This window comes from Antedon mediterranea, chromosome 5, assembly GCF_964355755.1.
Source record: "Antedon mediterranea chromosome 5, ecAntMedi1.1, whole genome shotgun sequence".
NCBI lineage: Eukaryota > Metazoa > Echinodermata > Crinoidea > Comatulida > Antedonidae > Antedon > Antedon mediterranea.
The window spans coordinates 26,388,731-26,404,742 of NC_092674.1; the positions used below are offsets into that span (position 1 = coordinate 26,388,731).

Below are 16,012 nucleotides of genomic sequence, written 5' to 3' on the forward strand. Positions count from 1 at the left end.
TTTGACCAATGACAAGCGATGAATTTATTCGAACAGTTGCTTTTCATTGGTTAACTCGCTTGCTTTGCGTCTACGTCCTTACGCTGAGTCCTAGTGGGAACCGAGCTTCACATCCAAGATACAGGATGATAATGAAGGCCTTACTGAGATTTTGAGCCGCTGGATATTGCTAAAGTCTACATAACTACACACAGAATGATTAACTAGGATTGGTCATTTGACAAACTAACGTCGTAAACCGACAAGACATATATTGGAGTTACAGATTTAAGAAGTTTTCTTGGAACTTACATGAAGCCTTCGGTCCGATACAGCTACCGTGATTGGAATGTGGAAGTTCATTTACATTCCCAGGTTTGAAACATGGTGACTGATGACGCTATTTGAAATATCGTTTTAATAAAAAAGAAACTTGTTGAAATGAATAAGCATAATGTTTGATGTACAGTATATTATCGTTCACCCGGAATGAGGTAGTTTTTTTAATGTTAAATAGTGTTTCTGGTTGCATTTATAGAATTAGATAAAAATGCATTGAAGGATTGGTTAAAAGTTTATATTTGAGAACAATTCTACTATTTAAAGTTAAAATAAAGTTGTAATGTATCTTCACAGAACAAAAAGCATCGTGCAAGAAAAAACATCTTTCTTTAGGCATCATTCTACTCCACTCCTCGGATTAGCGTCGTATCACGTGCACTAAAAAAAAATGAATTACTCGCGAGGTGTGCACAAGAACACGATGGCCAAAAATAATATCAAAATTAAACATCTACAAATGTATGACAACAAAAGCTCAATACACTTCAATTATTTAAATATTTATTTATTTTATTTCTATTTTAGTATACTCTAAATAGTGAATAGACATGAGCGTTTAAAAACTGATGAAAGCTATTTGTACACAAGCGTTACATTAATGTGGCTTTAAGCCAAAATACTTGGGATCAAATCTGCGACACAAGCAGACGCGCGCATTTAAAAGCTGATGAACCGCTATATATACGCGCGTGTAACATGTCCTCTTGCCCAGGTTTATATTTGGAATGTATTTTTTTTCACTCGGTATTCCCTATATGGCAATACAAACTTCATATATAAATATACCAAAAAGCAACTCAATTTACAATTTACATTACTCTTAGGCCTATATAAATAAACAATATATTTAAACTCTTCAGATTTGTCAAAAATACATTTTAATTTATCTATTTACAACAATAATGTAAAGTAGGCCTACACTAAGTATATACGTTATCAGAAAATAACACGAGTTAATGGGTTTTAGATTAGTTTTATAATCACAAAGTGTAACAAATAAACAAGACGTTGAAAAGCAAAAATGTGCTAATTAATATCAAAACAGTACGAATACTAAACACCAGACGACTGGTCCTTGCGAGGTCCTCACACTGCTCAGATGGCGAGGATTCCGAGGAGCTAGAGATCTCCTCAAAATCGATCAGTCGAGTACGCATTCCATTTCATTTTGTTTCTTCGATAACTTTTATTAAACTTTCAGTCAGTCAGTAATTTTACTGTTTGAGAAAGTAACAGAACAAGGCAGACATCACAGTTAACCAACTGGTCAGGTAGACAGAGACGCTGGCACTCGGGTCGCCAAAGGGGTCTTCTTCTGGAAATAAAAAAAAAGATACAGATGTTACAAGCAACACTGGCATAAATCAGCAGCATCTCAAATTGCAATAGACTTATGTTAACAGTATCACCATCATCTGATAGTAATCATTCTCATAATATCACCTCACTATCGTCAAAGAATGGACCAAACTAACTCACTGCAAGACACAGAGGATGACGGAGGACAGGGCCACATGGAGGAGAGTTGTTAAATCATCTACGAAGTCCCAACAGCCCCCAAGCGGATATGGGCGAAGTACGTAAGTATCATTCATAATCATCATCAATGCACCAATCACCATCAGGATCACCATCAGGATCACCATGACGGCCTCACCACCAGCACATTTACCCTTTAGAACTATCGTGACGGCCTCGCCACAGCACATACATCACGACATCCTCAATACCACAACATTCTCATCACCAGCCCCAACATTGATCTCAACAAACATGACGTTCTTTAGTTCCACGGACTATGGACCTACCTTCGCAAGGCGTGAAACATATTTTTTCTTGCGTTGACTTTGGTGTGGCAGTATGGAAACCAGGTTGTCCATCGTTCACAGGACCACCTACATCAGGCATTAGAAGAAACACGCACTCTCCGGACAGACGAACATCCTACAATATATGTGTTAAAACATCCTCAGTATCAATCAATCAATAAACTATATGTTCTTTAAAAAAATATAATAAAGCGCAAAATGTGATGTGCTCATATATGCACATGAAGTCAATGGATCAGAAACATTAGCAGTAACAGTGTATTACCTTATCATCTGATGTCATTCCATTCTTGGTAAACTCGAGCGAGAGTACGCCATTTGTGTATTCAGCAACCATATCTTCTACATCTTGCTGTGTATCTGCAAGCACATTGCTTCCTTTATCTCCCAAGAAAAAGTCTTGGACTGCTCCTCCATCATCATTGTCTACCCAGCCAAGCACTGCATCAGATCCAATCTAATAAATGTGTATTTCATTAATTTGGATCAGACTAATAATATAAAGAATTACTTTGACTATTATAAGGTGCGTTCCTATATTCTTACCTATCAATATTAATACTTTGTGTAAAATAAAAAAGTGTGATTTTAAAAATCACGAACAGAATTAATTTTACATACACAATACATACAATAAATATGTTGAGGTTCCTATCTATAAAGAATGCTTCTAATTTTGACTAATATTAAAGCTTGGTTCCCACAAGGACGTAACGCAAGGACGTCAGCGTGTTGACCAATAACAAACGACAGTTAATGATCTATGATCGTGTCCTGATTGGTGAAATTACCTGTGTTGCGTGGGAACCAAGCTTTATGCAGCACGCATACGCATGTGCGTAGTTAGCGCGCCATTTAACATACGGCATATAGTTGTTACCTACCATTTGTCCATTTGGAGAAAAGCCAACACCAGACCACATGCCATCCTCCACTTTTGCTGTGACTCTAAACCTGATGTCATTTGTGCCATCCAGCAATGTCCACTCTACCTTGTAGTCACATGCGGAGCCAGTGCAACCGGGTGGAAGAGATACCATATCACTGCATTCACTTGACTCAGGATCAACTGTTAAATTAAAAATGTAAAATATGTAATAAAACGATGTTTTTATGTGAAATTTGAACAAAATAAGTCGGTGAGCAGCAGGACTAAAGAAAAGAGGAACATTAATGGAGGAAAGTAATTTGTATGAGATGTTTCCTTTACCATTGTATACAACTAATAGTATGGTTTCGCTAATATCTTAAGAGTTTGAAATAAATACTTTCTAAAGTAAAAACTGCCTAAAGGGCAACTCAGACAGCGTCGTACCACAAGGCCCAAACGAGTCGTCTCGTCTGAAGAAAATTAAACATGTTTAAAGTTCTCCCGACGACCTAAAACTACGCCCAACGCTATCTCAAGACGACTCGTTCGATGCTGTCCCAGTTGGCCTTAACTAACTAAATTACAACAGTAATGGTCATATCATACCAAAAGATTCATAGTAGCAAACCGGTTGAGAAAGCATGCAATAACATGATACTTACCAAAAAAGTTGAGATCTTGAACTCTTCCTCGCTGCTCGTTATGTGTTCCATGGTATTTAAGTTCATCTTGTCGATAATAGTCATCAATAGATGCGGTGCAAGCTTCTATACTGCTAGCAGGCGAATGCACATACGCTCCATACTCTTGTCCTCTTGCCCATATCACGGTCATCGGTTCGTTCATTATATCATGGTCAGCCGGGTCAGAGTCTAATAAATACAGAAAACGGTTTAGCTGACTAATTTAGAACCAACACTATAGATTGATTGATTGATTGATTGAAATTTATATTTATACTGGATAACCTCTTCAGTCGAAGACTGGTCTCCCAGAGGGCCCAGTTAGTGATCAGTGGCTGTGATGTAGGCTACTAATACACCGGGGTAACCCCCTACTCGTCTCAAAAGATGTACTAGGTTCTTTAAAGTGCACACGAGCTAGATGTGTACACTGGACCTACAGTTTATAGTCCTTATCCGAGAAGACTCGTTCTACCACCAGAACCATGGAGTGAGCGAGCCTCGAACCCCTGCCAATGTTATGGCTACGTAATTACGGTTCCACTGTCTTAACCGCTCGGCCACTCACTCACTCACTCACTAGAAAACGATATCTCAAACGGTTTGGAAAACACAATATTTACTTGGAATTGCATTACTCAGACTTTTTTGTATGGATAAACATGTTGCTGTGTATAGGCAGAAGTAACAGATGAAACTTTTAATATTCAAATCAATGGATATCTAAAGTCTAAAGCCTTGTCTACACTATCAAACTTTATGTGACAAAAATGTGATGTGCACATATATGGACATGATGATGAAATAGCACTACTATGTTTGGTCATATCACTATACCATATTAGGGCACATCACACTTTTTTTGTCAAACTAGTTTGATAGTGTAGACAGAGCTTAAGCGCGTCTCAAATAGCATAGTTCATGTTTTAAAAGCCATTCAGCAGGCGACGTTTGATTTAAAATTGAAAAACCCAAGTTTCCTTACCTTGTAGTTTCTTTCTGAACACAATTGTGGTCGTTCCGTCCTCTTCTTTTCCCCCAGCAGCAACTAAATCGTCAGTTCCACCATACATGCTGTCTCTAAGAGGTGTTGAACGATCGAGAGTGTAATAGTCAGCAATATTGCTAGTTGTTCCATGAGCCATACCAATCACAATATCCATGCAGTCCATAGGATGGAGTGGTCCTGTGTGTATAGAGCAAATGCATTTAGTGCAATTCATACCTATTTTTATTTTTTCCTTTCAGTAATAGATATAAATAACAAAAGGAGAGCCAAAAGCTGTCAAAGATATACTCTCGTCAAAGGCCGTGTCTCTTTCACTAAAAACTTGTGGTGTGAAAAGCTCTTGTTTTACATATTTTTTGTTTGTTTGTTTGTTTTGTGTTGCATTAGTCTCAAAGTAAAACAATTGATGAGGTGAACAACATCGTCCTAGCCTAGAGTTAGTTTTAAAAATCATATAATGGAAACCGTATTACCTCCTGCTGGAGCTTCTCCTTCGGGTTCCGCTTCTCCTTCTCCTTCTGGTTCTGGTTCTGGGGTTCCTTCTCCTTCTGGTTCTGGGGTTCCTTCGGCTTCTGGTTCTGGGGTTCCTTCGGCTTCTGGTTCTGGGGTTCCTTCGGCTTCGGGTTCTGGGCTTCCTTCGGCTTCGGGCTCTGGGCTTCCTTCGGCTTCGGGCTCTGGATTTCCTTCTCCTTCGGGCTCCGGGCCACCATTACCTCCATTCGACCCACAATTTGTGTCTCCTGTATACTTTTCCCGAATGACGATTTCATTTCCAGATTGACGTCTTCGTCTGTTATTCGTCTGCATAATACAATAGACAATATTAGAGTAACTAGCAGTAGTAGTTGAACCAGTAGCAACAACAGTAATAATTATAAAGAAATGAACAGGAACTTCAGTTAAAATTACTGGAGACTTACCTCGGCTTCTGGTTCAGGCTCTGCATCGCCGCCTTCAACCCATCCGTCACCAAACGCGTCTTTACATGTGTCCGTTAGACCCGCTGGTCGCCATCCAATACCTAGCCATGTGTTTGTCTTGGCTTCCACTGCAATCTCAATCTCGTCCTAATAATTAATAATAATAATAATAATAATAATAATTAATGAATATTAGTTTATTTGTATCAAAGCAAATAATTACTTTACTGATGATTAAGTTATCGCCTTTACATGTCTTTTTTTTTAAAGCCAACCGTCTGTTGGATTAATAGATCTAATTACGTTCAAGTGGCGAATGAGATTTTGTTATATCAAGTGCTTGACCATGGAAGACGTTTTCTTATCCTTTGAAGATTCAAGATCGCAAAAGTTCCGGAAAATATCAATTAATAACATTCGGTTTTTTTGAGATAGAATAATACATACCTCAAGAATTCGATAGTAAAGTTTAATTTCGTCGTTGATCATTCTTTTAAAGAAAAGGTTTTTGTTGATGTTGATGGTGAAATCAGACGGGTTTTCTAAAAATAATAAATACAAATGTTATGATAGAATTTGAACAAACCCGCCAAACAAATTCCCCCAAGGCATCATGATCTATACCGTATAGGCCTATATATATTATTTTATTATAATCAATCAATCAATCAACAACATTTATTTAGAAACAGCATACATTAATTACAATAACTATTAAATGGTAACATTAAATATGAACTGTTTCTGGGATAAAAAAAAAAAGAAGTACCAAGTCTTCAAAAATGAAACGGCATAAACTACCTTTTTCACATTTTATGCCAAAGAATCCATCTTCACAATAACACTGTCTTTTAGGATAACTGGTTGCCAGTATATCATGGCATTGTCCGTGATCGTTGCAGTCTGCTGTATTGGCACATATATCTATAAAAAAAATGAATAAGTGAATACACAAATACAAAAGAAATAAACTAGAAAGGTACAAAATCTAAACATTCTAATTAATTAACTTTAATTGTGTAAATAAAAATAGCTTTCAGCCCCTTTTTAAAATTCTAAACAGAACTAGAATTTAATTCGTCACTTTGACGAATTATAGGTGATCATTTTTATCATTTTAATGAAATTAACATTTTTTAAACATGCATGTACGTTAACATACGATCGTAAAAAGTTGATGTACGCCATCCTATGACATGATGCATACGCTTATAGTGCTGAGTTGTGCCTATCATATGCCATATACAATATGTAGAGTATATACTGTATAGCATAGGTCAAATTACGGGACACACATCATGTTCTAATTTTTTGGTATGATGGAATTATCAAAATAAACTCAAAGATGACAATTTCGAAAGATAATGAATTGAGCAAATAAATATACCGAGTATACCCAACAAAAATGTTTCCAGACTCTATCTCTATCAAGTCTCTGATGATACATGTGTAGGCCTAACTGTATAGACTTTCTTGGTGAGTTTTAAAACTTACCTTCGTACTGACAGTATTCGCCGAAACTCAGACGATTGCACTCGCATTTTCCATTAGTACATGTACCTCGATTGGAGCAAGGTGTCTCATCTCCAACTTTGTTACACATTGCCGTGTCTATAAAGAACAAACGTATGCGTAAATTAAGCCCTCAGAAAATTAGTGAAATATTTGGTAAAATTCAGAGAGCGACATAGGGCGTGCTGTTTAACATTTTAGTCCATATTGAAGAAAACTCGAGATTTTAATCAATGTATGCGAGGTTAGCAAATATATTAAATTTACTGAAAATCAAAAGACCTGTTGGTAGGCCTACCGGTATTGAAGAAAAGAAAATCAGGAAGATAATTTTAAATGTGTGCAAACAAATAATTAATAGGCCTACAAAGCATGTCAAGTAATAGTGTATTTTAGTGGGAATTATAAATAATGGAAGGGAATAGATTGTGGATTGTTCTTACCGTCAATGAGGAGGTCTGCGCATGACCAAAATAAGTATGGTACGTCAGGGTTGTTTGTAAGCCATTCGGCGGCGTGTCGTACGATACGTAGCGTTGCGTTTCCCATTACATTCGCTGGGATGGTGACAGTTTGTTGAAGTTTGCTATAGTGTATAATTAACATAGTTTATTCACACAAAGCAATAATATAAAAAAAAAGTATAAATACATATAATGCAGTAGATATATTTTTGTGCCATTGTGTCTGGAGAGGCCAACTAAGCTCACGTTGAACACTGATTCAACCAGGAAAACATACACTATAATAAGTTGGTGTAATAAAATCAAATAATGAGATTCGGATATTAATTTTGATTTTGTTAAAACGTATTTCAGTGGAAAATCTATTTTTCCTATCCAGTTAAAGTACACATAATTGTTTAATACAAGTCAGCTTTATGCTGTTTTGAGTCACCCTCAGTGAACAAACTTGTAAAAATAACCCAGTGCAATAATATTGAGAGGAGATGGTAGGCATATTGAACTTGGTAGAAGAAAATCATAGTATTTAAAACAATTTTCCATTGTTCATCGTTGTAAAAGAATGGGAATGCAGCAGCGTTCTAAGCTATACAAAATTCTGTTATTTTAATCTCCAACATGGTACTTTAAAACCAACGTATGCTGAATGTACATATGTCCATATTGTTTCCGAATTAATTGTTTCTGATTAATATTATTTATATAAAACAAATTATTTACGTTGCATCATCTACGGATATAAATTCACCTCCAGGTTCTGTTAAATTGTACACCATACCATCTTGCATGAGTTCAATATAAAAACCACCCTGTAAAAGATAATGATAAACAGATAGTGTTTACTTTATTAATACTGTAAGTGTTATTAATTAAAACCTTAGCTAAAGATAATCTACAATTATTATTCAGAGAGAAAATGCCAACAAAAAGTACTTGATTCGTCCACTTTTGTGCCTTGAAAAGGAAATGATCACAACACAATTAATTGGTCCAATCACAAGCGAAAACTCTGATGATCCACAGCTTGCGATTGGTCAACCTGCGTTACCCCGTTACTAAATTAAGTGCAATTGATGTTTACACATTGCATACAAGGTGTTTCATCGTGTTTTAATATACATACTACGATGGTTCTATAGGCAAAAGTTCAGTAAAATAAATTCAAAACAGATATCGATTAATCGATATTAATACGATTGTATTTATGGAACATCTGCTTTTAGTATAGATATTAAAAGGTAGGTTATAGGCAGGTAGTTCCCCGCTACCAGGTAAACAAACTGCTTAACGACAGCGATCGTGTGAAACTGTGTTGGGAATTGTTATTTGTCAATGCCATTACCGTTGAAGCTTTACCAGTAACACATTTTATCAAGATAATTAGGTACAGCTATTCAACAATCAAACAAAATACTTATTTGGTTTGGAGAGGATTATCGTGTAGTGCAAAATAAATCAGACACAAATAGTCCGATTATTAACATAATTTATGAAGATAAAATTACCAGCAATTACTATATTACGAAACCTTCTTGGTTTCAATTACTAATGACAAAAGAGTTCTTCAAGATAATTACTGCTGGTTGATATATAGCAATCATTGTTGATCAATAGAATAATTTGCGACTATTGTACTTTTCACGTATTTCAGAAAAAGCTTATGTCATAACAAAATAATAACACGACATATTACGTAAATCAGAACTTGTCCTTCTCTCGAAGGCCATCACAATGAAACATTTCCTAAATAATAATAATAATCTACGGATGACTTAATTCAGGAATTCATCCCGTATATATACCCTAACATGGTCTTATAATTTATTCACGCTTCAGTACCCCCAATGCCGTAACGATTTCACATTTAATCAATAAATGGAACCGCTCCTGCATGCAATGTTATTATATACAAATTATTTATAACCTTGAATAAACCTCCTTGTGTGTATTGTATATAATATTGACGTAGGTGCTATTCAAGTCACCTAAATTCTTTCAATAAATTCAATAGGGTACCCAGGGTAGCATACTAAAGCTGCCGACAAGTTAGGCCTACCATGTTGAACGACATGGCAACAATCCGGAACGTTGTTGGAACGGGCCAAAGAGTTTCAATCCAGTACCTCCGACCCAGGATTTGAGAGTTGCATAGGCCTACCCATAGTCAATCGGCTACAACGTATTCGTTAATTCGGTAATCAGTAATTATTAGGTCAAGTTCGAGCTCATTAATCGTTTATGGTATGAATTGTGGGAAATTGCAACTGACATTATTTCCGCTAATCCGAACGTCACATTGAAACACTCGTTATTATATCAGGTTTAATACACTTTGAATTTATATACTTTTAGTTTTGGTTAACAAAGGTAATTTAATCTTGCTACTTTAAACATAAAATACAGGCAGCAATAATATATAGTACGGGTCATGTAATGCTAATTATATTATAAAAGGCACAACAATTTGTGTCTGTAGAAAGAAACACATTTGAGCCCAAATTGATTTATTTCGTTGTGAAGTTTCGAATGCACAATTGTATAGAAAATATTAAATAATAAGAAAATATTAAAAACAAGAAAAATGTATGATTCCTGAGACAGCGGTTGTCATCATATTCTACAGTATTATCAGGGTGGTGTCAGTGACATTACACTTTTGTTTTCATGTTTACCAATTGTCCTTAATGAATTGAGATTTCATTTAAAAAACTACAATGACTGTACTTTAATAATTAGAAACTATTGAATATGTATTATATATGTTATTTTACAAGTTAACCTCTGTCTACACTATATAAAACTTCATGAGACAAAAAGTGATATCTTATTAATACCATATTTGGGCACATTACAATGTTGTTGTCATACAGTTAGATAGTGTAGACCGAGTTTAACATATAAACAGAAATCTTTACTAATCTTCATTTTAATTTTAAAGTTGTTGGTCTTTTGACCAAAAAAGGTGTATTTCTGTAAGTTATTAATATAGCCTAAATTTAACTCGGTTTTATTTCTACAAAATACAACTGCGTCACACGATTATATCTTGAGAGTAATTATTACTCCATGATTATATTATTCACTGTAAAAAATGCTGTATTGTGTAGTTACCATGGCGATGTTTTTATTAATGTCTTTAAACGTGGAAATGATATTATGGATGTCGTCATTTTGTTTGTTATTCCAAGTTATTAGAAATAGAGAGCTCATCTCAGCAATAAGATCTAATATACCTTCCGGCATTGTTGACTAAATTATTCTTGAGAGCATTGAACTAAATTACTGTGCAAATGAAGATGTTATATAAATAGAAGTGGATACGAGTCTTATTTTGCCATTTACTCTACAATAACAGAAATTGATCAAACTCATCAAAAATTATCATCCTTATTAACAAATATAACCCTACGTATTAACGTATTAAATAAATTTTGTTCAATTATTTGTTTAATGTTTATTTTTCAATTTCTGTTGCCACTGTTACATGATCTACCACAATTTTACGGTTATTAATGTGTTTTTTATAGTTTTGAAGTCTGTAGGCCTACGCAAAATAGAACAAAATCGTATTTTAGTGTGACCTCTGTATATTCTGTTTCTTTTTTTTCTAAAATAGGCCTAAAGATTATCAATTCAAATATAGTTTACATTAGAGGCGTTGGCGTATAAGATTACAAATTCAAACAATCGCATAGTGTCATTAGGACACAGCGTAAGATATATATGGATTGAATGTAAAAGAAGTTTGGTTATCGCCGGGAACGCAACGCAGCGACACACCGTAACCGCCAAATACTTGCGGAGCGCTTACGTCACTGCGCTGCGTAGTGTGGACACTAATCTTAACGAATCATAGAGCAGATTATTTATAAACACCTGCATAAACCGTTTGTTGTTTCTATTTATATAGTATTAAGTAAAGTAAAATGCTGGTAGTGGTTCTTGACAACTTACCCGATGCGCGTATGAAATGTGCCACGTGACATTTATTTCCTGTCCAGGTTGCAACGCAGTTACTGGATCACCAGGGTCTGAAAATAAACAAAGTACCGTCAATATTAAATGAACAATACAATTTCAAGTAACATTAGATAAACATAGATTGTCAATGAAGAAACAGTAGCTTTTGAAACTTAAATTGACATAACAATGATGACGGAATTTGTCAACATAAATCAATCGATATTACATCGATATTTTACTGTCTATCTGCATGAAATGTTTGTGGAAACATAATTGTAGGCTAACACCCGAGGTGCCTAAACAAACCTTCTCGTACTAGTTCGAGCTAAATGAAATGAACTTCAACGAAATATGCGATTAATCAAGCCGATTTTGACCATTTTTTAAAGTCTATCAAAGCGCTAAATCGTAGATTTGAAACAGTATCAATTTTACTGAGGATTCATTCTATTCGTTCCTATCTAGAAATGTTAATTTATGACATCGGTATTAAAAACATTCATGAAAAGTATAATATATATTGTATATCCAAAACATGAGCAGCCATTAGGGTTATTTAGTGGACATTTTTAAAATGTTACAAATGTTTTTTATTGCTATGTGAAAGAAAAAAGTTTGAATTGACTTTATGCGATCTTTGTCCACTCTTTCCATATTATTAATTTCATCAGCGTCACAGGGCGTTTAAACGTTCTCTATTTCCGGAACAATCTCACCCTACTCGTTTTACTTGCTGGTCAGTGTACCTTAAGTAATTAAATTGTACTATTCATTTGCATTTTACAATCAATTAAACTACAATAATGTCTCGGCACATTGAAATCGCTTTCTATTATCACCATTATTATTATTATGTTATTATGATAACGAGACAGTTTGCACTGTTCCATTTACCAGTTCTTCAAAGTGCTGTCAGTTCACTATTATCATAGACGTTTAATAATAATAATATAAGGTACATGCTATTATCATCATTCGTGTGAACGATATTCAAAGATGGACTTATGAAAGGTTTATGATCCAAACACATCAATGGATAGAATATATTAATGTTTATCGTTGTTATTCGCTTCGTTTGCTGTAGTTAAAACGGTTCAATAGGACCATTGTTCCAAAAAATTGGAGCTGCAGGGTAGATGGTACTCGTAAACTGACTCGTTAAACTTGTCTGGTCCATGACTACCTAATATAATAACAAGATTTCTTCAATAATCCTTCCTTTACCAAAACATATCTCCTAAGTCTACACAACAATTAAAGCAAACTAATAACAAATTTTTATTAATTTTCTAAAGATAGATATAACTTTTTTTTTTTATTTAAACTACTCTGAAGAATATTTCTACTAATGTAGGCCTAGTTTGGCTTTTTCTCCTTTAGGCCTATATTATTTCTGTAACTATAGGCCTAAGGGATAATGGAATGGATAATCCGTGATTATACAAAAGTTACAATAACAATTTTTTACAGTATTTGAAAGAATGAAAAACAACAAAAGATAAGCTATAATCCTTGTGATAATACAACATTGAAAAAAGTAAAGAAATAATAGCTAAGCTCGGGTGTGGCTGCATAATGGGGACAGGGATATAGGCCTACATCCGGTCGGTAATCGTCAGATGGGCACTACATGTCAAGAATGATTCGACATTATTGTCAAACGGTCGTACTTGCCCCTTTTTTATCGGTAACAATAATGAACAAAAAACATTTTAATTCAAGATTTCACGCGTATTACGTCGACCTTGACTTTGGAAAAACTCCTTACCTAGGATAAACGTGGAATAGAAAAGTGTTTAGTCACTTAAATCGGTACAAAGCAATGGAATTTGGAACAAGATCGAATTATTAACTAATTGTACTATTAGGGCTTACTATAAAAGTAATTATATCTATTGATATTACCTCATTTAACCAGGGAAGAGTGAGATTTTCATTTGCTGTGAAAATTCATCTCAAATTCCTGAAAAATATGCTGACTTACAAATTTGGCTGAATACATGAGTATTTTAATGGTCTTATTGTTGAATGCTTACTCTAATATAACTATGCATAATACGGTACCGTATAGTATACTGCAAAAATGTAGACAAATCTTGTACATTCATTTAAATGTTTACCAAAGAAGGGACATTATTGATGGTTTTCTATGGTTTAATTGTTAAAACTTTCCTTTACAACCTCCAAGTGTCATAATATCCTTATAAGGGAAACGAACTATAAAAGAGGACCTCGGAACAACTTATAAAAGAAATGAAATTTTAACAAAAAGCATCTCGTGACGGCTTTTTGGAGTGTTCGAAGGACTTTTGTCGAGGTCAAATGTCATTGATCGATGGTCAAGTTTGTGCTTAATGATTTCTATTCTTTATAGATATAAGGACATAATTACAGTAACAAAAGTGGAGTAGGCCTACAGTAATAAGAAATGTATTGAATGAGTCACTGAATAAAGAGTACATACTGAAGAAAACTTCATATTCTGCAGGTTTTGGTAGAAAGAAAGTTACATTAATATATATTACAACATTATAACTCATGATAGGCCTATTAATTAGGCAAAAATGTTACAAATTATGACGTCACCTCCAGACAAACCATGCCTTATAACATGGCATCCCGTATCACGAACAAAAAAAAAACAAAAATGACGGTTGAACTGATCGGGTTGTAACTAACTCCCTGAACTGATGCAGCAGGCATTGTTGGAAAAGTATTAACGTCACACTTTGTTGCAGTAATACAGTTTTATCTTGCCTAATTGATAATAACAGTGTTATTTGCCATGTACAAAGGAAGATCTTAATCCCGCAACAAAAACCGGGGTAAAATTTACACTCGTATTCACCTGGGTTTAGATTTAACACCTGAAAAGAATGTTACGTAACCAGTTGTTGTTACTTTCTGCACATTCCAATGTTGAACAGACCGATTTCAGGGAATTTGCATTTTGTACCGTAGAAGAGAAATGAATGATAATATTATTATACAAGTATTTATAACATTCATGTACTACGGTATAGGCTCGAAGTGAATGTGTAAATACTGCCCGTCAAAGTTGGCTATAAGGTTACATGATTACTACTATGCTAATTTTATTCAAAATACAGTATAATGTTTAACGACCAAGTAGGCTGTGGAATAGCATCAAACGCATAAACACACATAATCGATGATATGGTTTTACCAACGACTACCACACATTTAACATCGCAACCGATCGCAATGCAATGCCCGTCTGAATAGCATATTGTTTGATAAGAAACGTTTTTTAAAAAGCGCCAAAAACTACAAAAACAATCTCTTACCTTTTTCTGATCCACATGGACCCTCTGTCCTTACATTATCTAAAAAGTCGAGATACGATCTGGCGGGTGGGAAAGTTAAAACAATGTGGCTATAACTTAAAGAAGCCAGACTTAACAAAAATAATATCAGCATTGGGTAATTCATCTTGTAAATAAATTGCAATGGTGGTTGTTTGTATACAGAGCGAGTCGATGAAATTGTATTGATGGTGTAAATGCACCTGAGATGTCGTTCTTTAATAATACCCAATTCTGGATTAATCCATTACGCCGATGGGGAAACACAAGTCACTAAAAAAATACAACGGAATAAATATATGATTATTGATTAGTATATCTTAAACACAACTCAGTTTAAGCTTAAACAAAAGTTATTAAAACAAATTACGAAAATATATTTATATATAAATAGTTAAACTTACTCAGACCTAGGCACTTTATAATTAAAGCGGGAAAAAAATCCCCAAATATGTGAATGAAATACATTCGCCCAAAGTGACTTTGCAGTTTATTGTACGCTCCTATTTTGATTAATAAAAACGTATTTCATTATTAAACTTGCCCTGATTTTTTTTAAAGGTATTTAAATATCAGAATATTTACATAGTTGTTGTTTTATAAAGTGACGTCAATAATGATCTAATTTTTTAACCACGACAACGAGCAATGTTTGGGAACTCCATGAATTAATCATCAGGTCGTTATTAAAATTGTCAACAACACAAACCATGAATGTCATTAACTCATAAAAAAAAATCATATCCTCATAACATCTTTAAACATAACACAATCAATATCATCGATTGACAATTATAATAATTGTATACAAGTCGGCTACTGGTATACCACCAAACTTCTCTCCTTAAGACCAGACGACTGGTGAAACAAATCAGATATGGGTTCAGACAAGCTATGCTTATCAATTAAATTGTACCTATCAAACTTTAATTTTAAGTGTAAGAAAGTGATCAGGATCTATATTACAAATCAGTTAAAGTAACTTGGTGCTTTATCCCAATGTTGCAGTCATGTTAGGAAGAGATATTACTGGGAACTTATAGATGTTTCCAGAAGGGATTTAGCAAACATCGAATCTGCAACACCTCCTGGCGTCATAGCATTCCATAATCAT

General features: G+C 34.5%; 1 protein-coding gene across 1 annotated transcript; it reads right to left on the bottom strand.

Moving 5' to 3' along the window:
* Nucleotides 1-810: 810 nt before the first annotated feature.
* LOC140050126 (uncharacterized) lies at nucleotides 811-15,102 on the bottom strand. The gene is made up of 15 exons (XM_072095172.1): nucleotides 14,881-15,102; nucleotides 11,564-11,640; nucleotides 8,330-8,418; nucleotides 7,589-7,731; nucleotides 7,128-7,244; nucleotides 6,435-6,557; nucleotides 6,081-6,175; nucleotides 5,634-5,780; nucleotides 5,187-5,514; nucleotides 4,690-4,890; nucleotides 3,684-3,893; nucleotides 3,035-3,219; nucleotides 2,416-2,607; nucleotides 2,130-2,265; nucleotides 811-1,636 (listed from the first exon to the last, which is right to left on the bottom strand). Exons 1-15 carry the CDS (start codon nucleotides 15,023-15,025, stop codon nucleotides 1,536-1,538), a joined length of 2,289 nt encoding a protein of 762 aa, XP_071951273.1. The 5' UTR covers nucleotides 15,026-15,102; the 3' UTR covers nucleotides 811-1,535.
* Nucleotides 15,103-16,012: the final 910 nt, after the last annotated feature.

Excerpts from the sequence above, each read along its gene's own strand:
- LOC140050126 (XM_072095172.1), bottom strand. The coding sequence starts at position 15,025 with ATGAATTACCCAATGCTGATATTATTTTTGTTAAGTCTGGCTTCTTTA. Across the intron at positions 6,176-6,434 it reads TGGCATAAAATGTGAAAAAG|AAAACCCGTCTGATTTCACC; the intron begins GTAGTTTATGCC and ends TATTATTTTTAG. Across the intron at positions 1,637-2,129 it reads ATGTTTCACGCCTTGCGAAG|AAGAAGACCCCTTTGGCGAC; the intron begins GTAGGTCCATAG and ends TTTTATTTCCAG.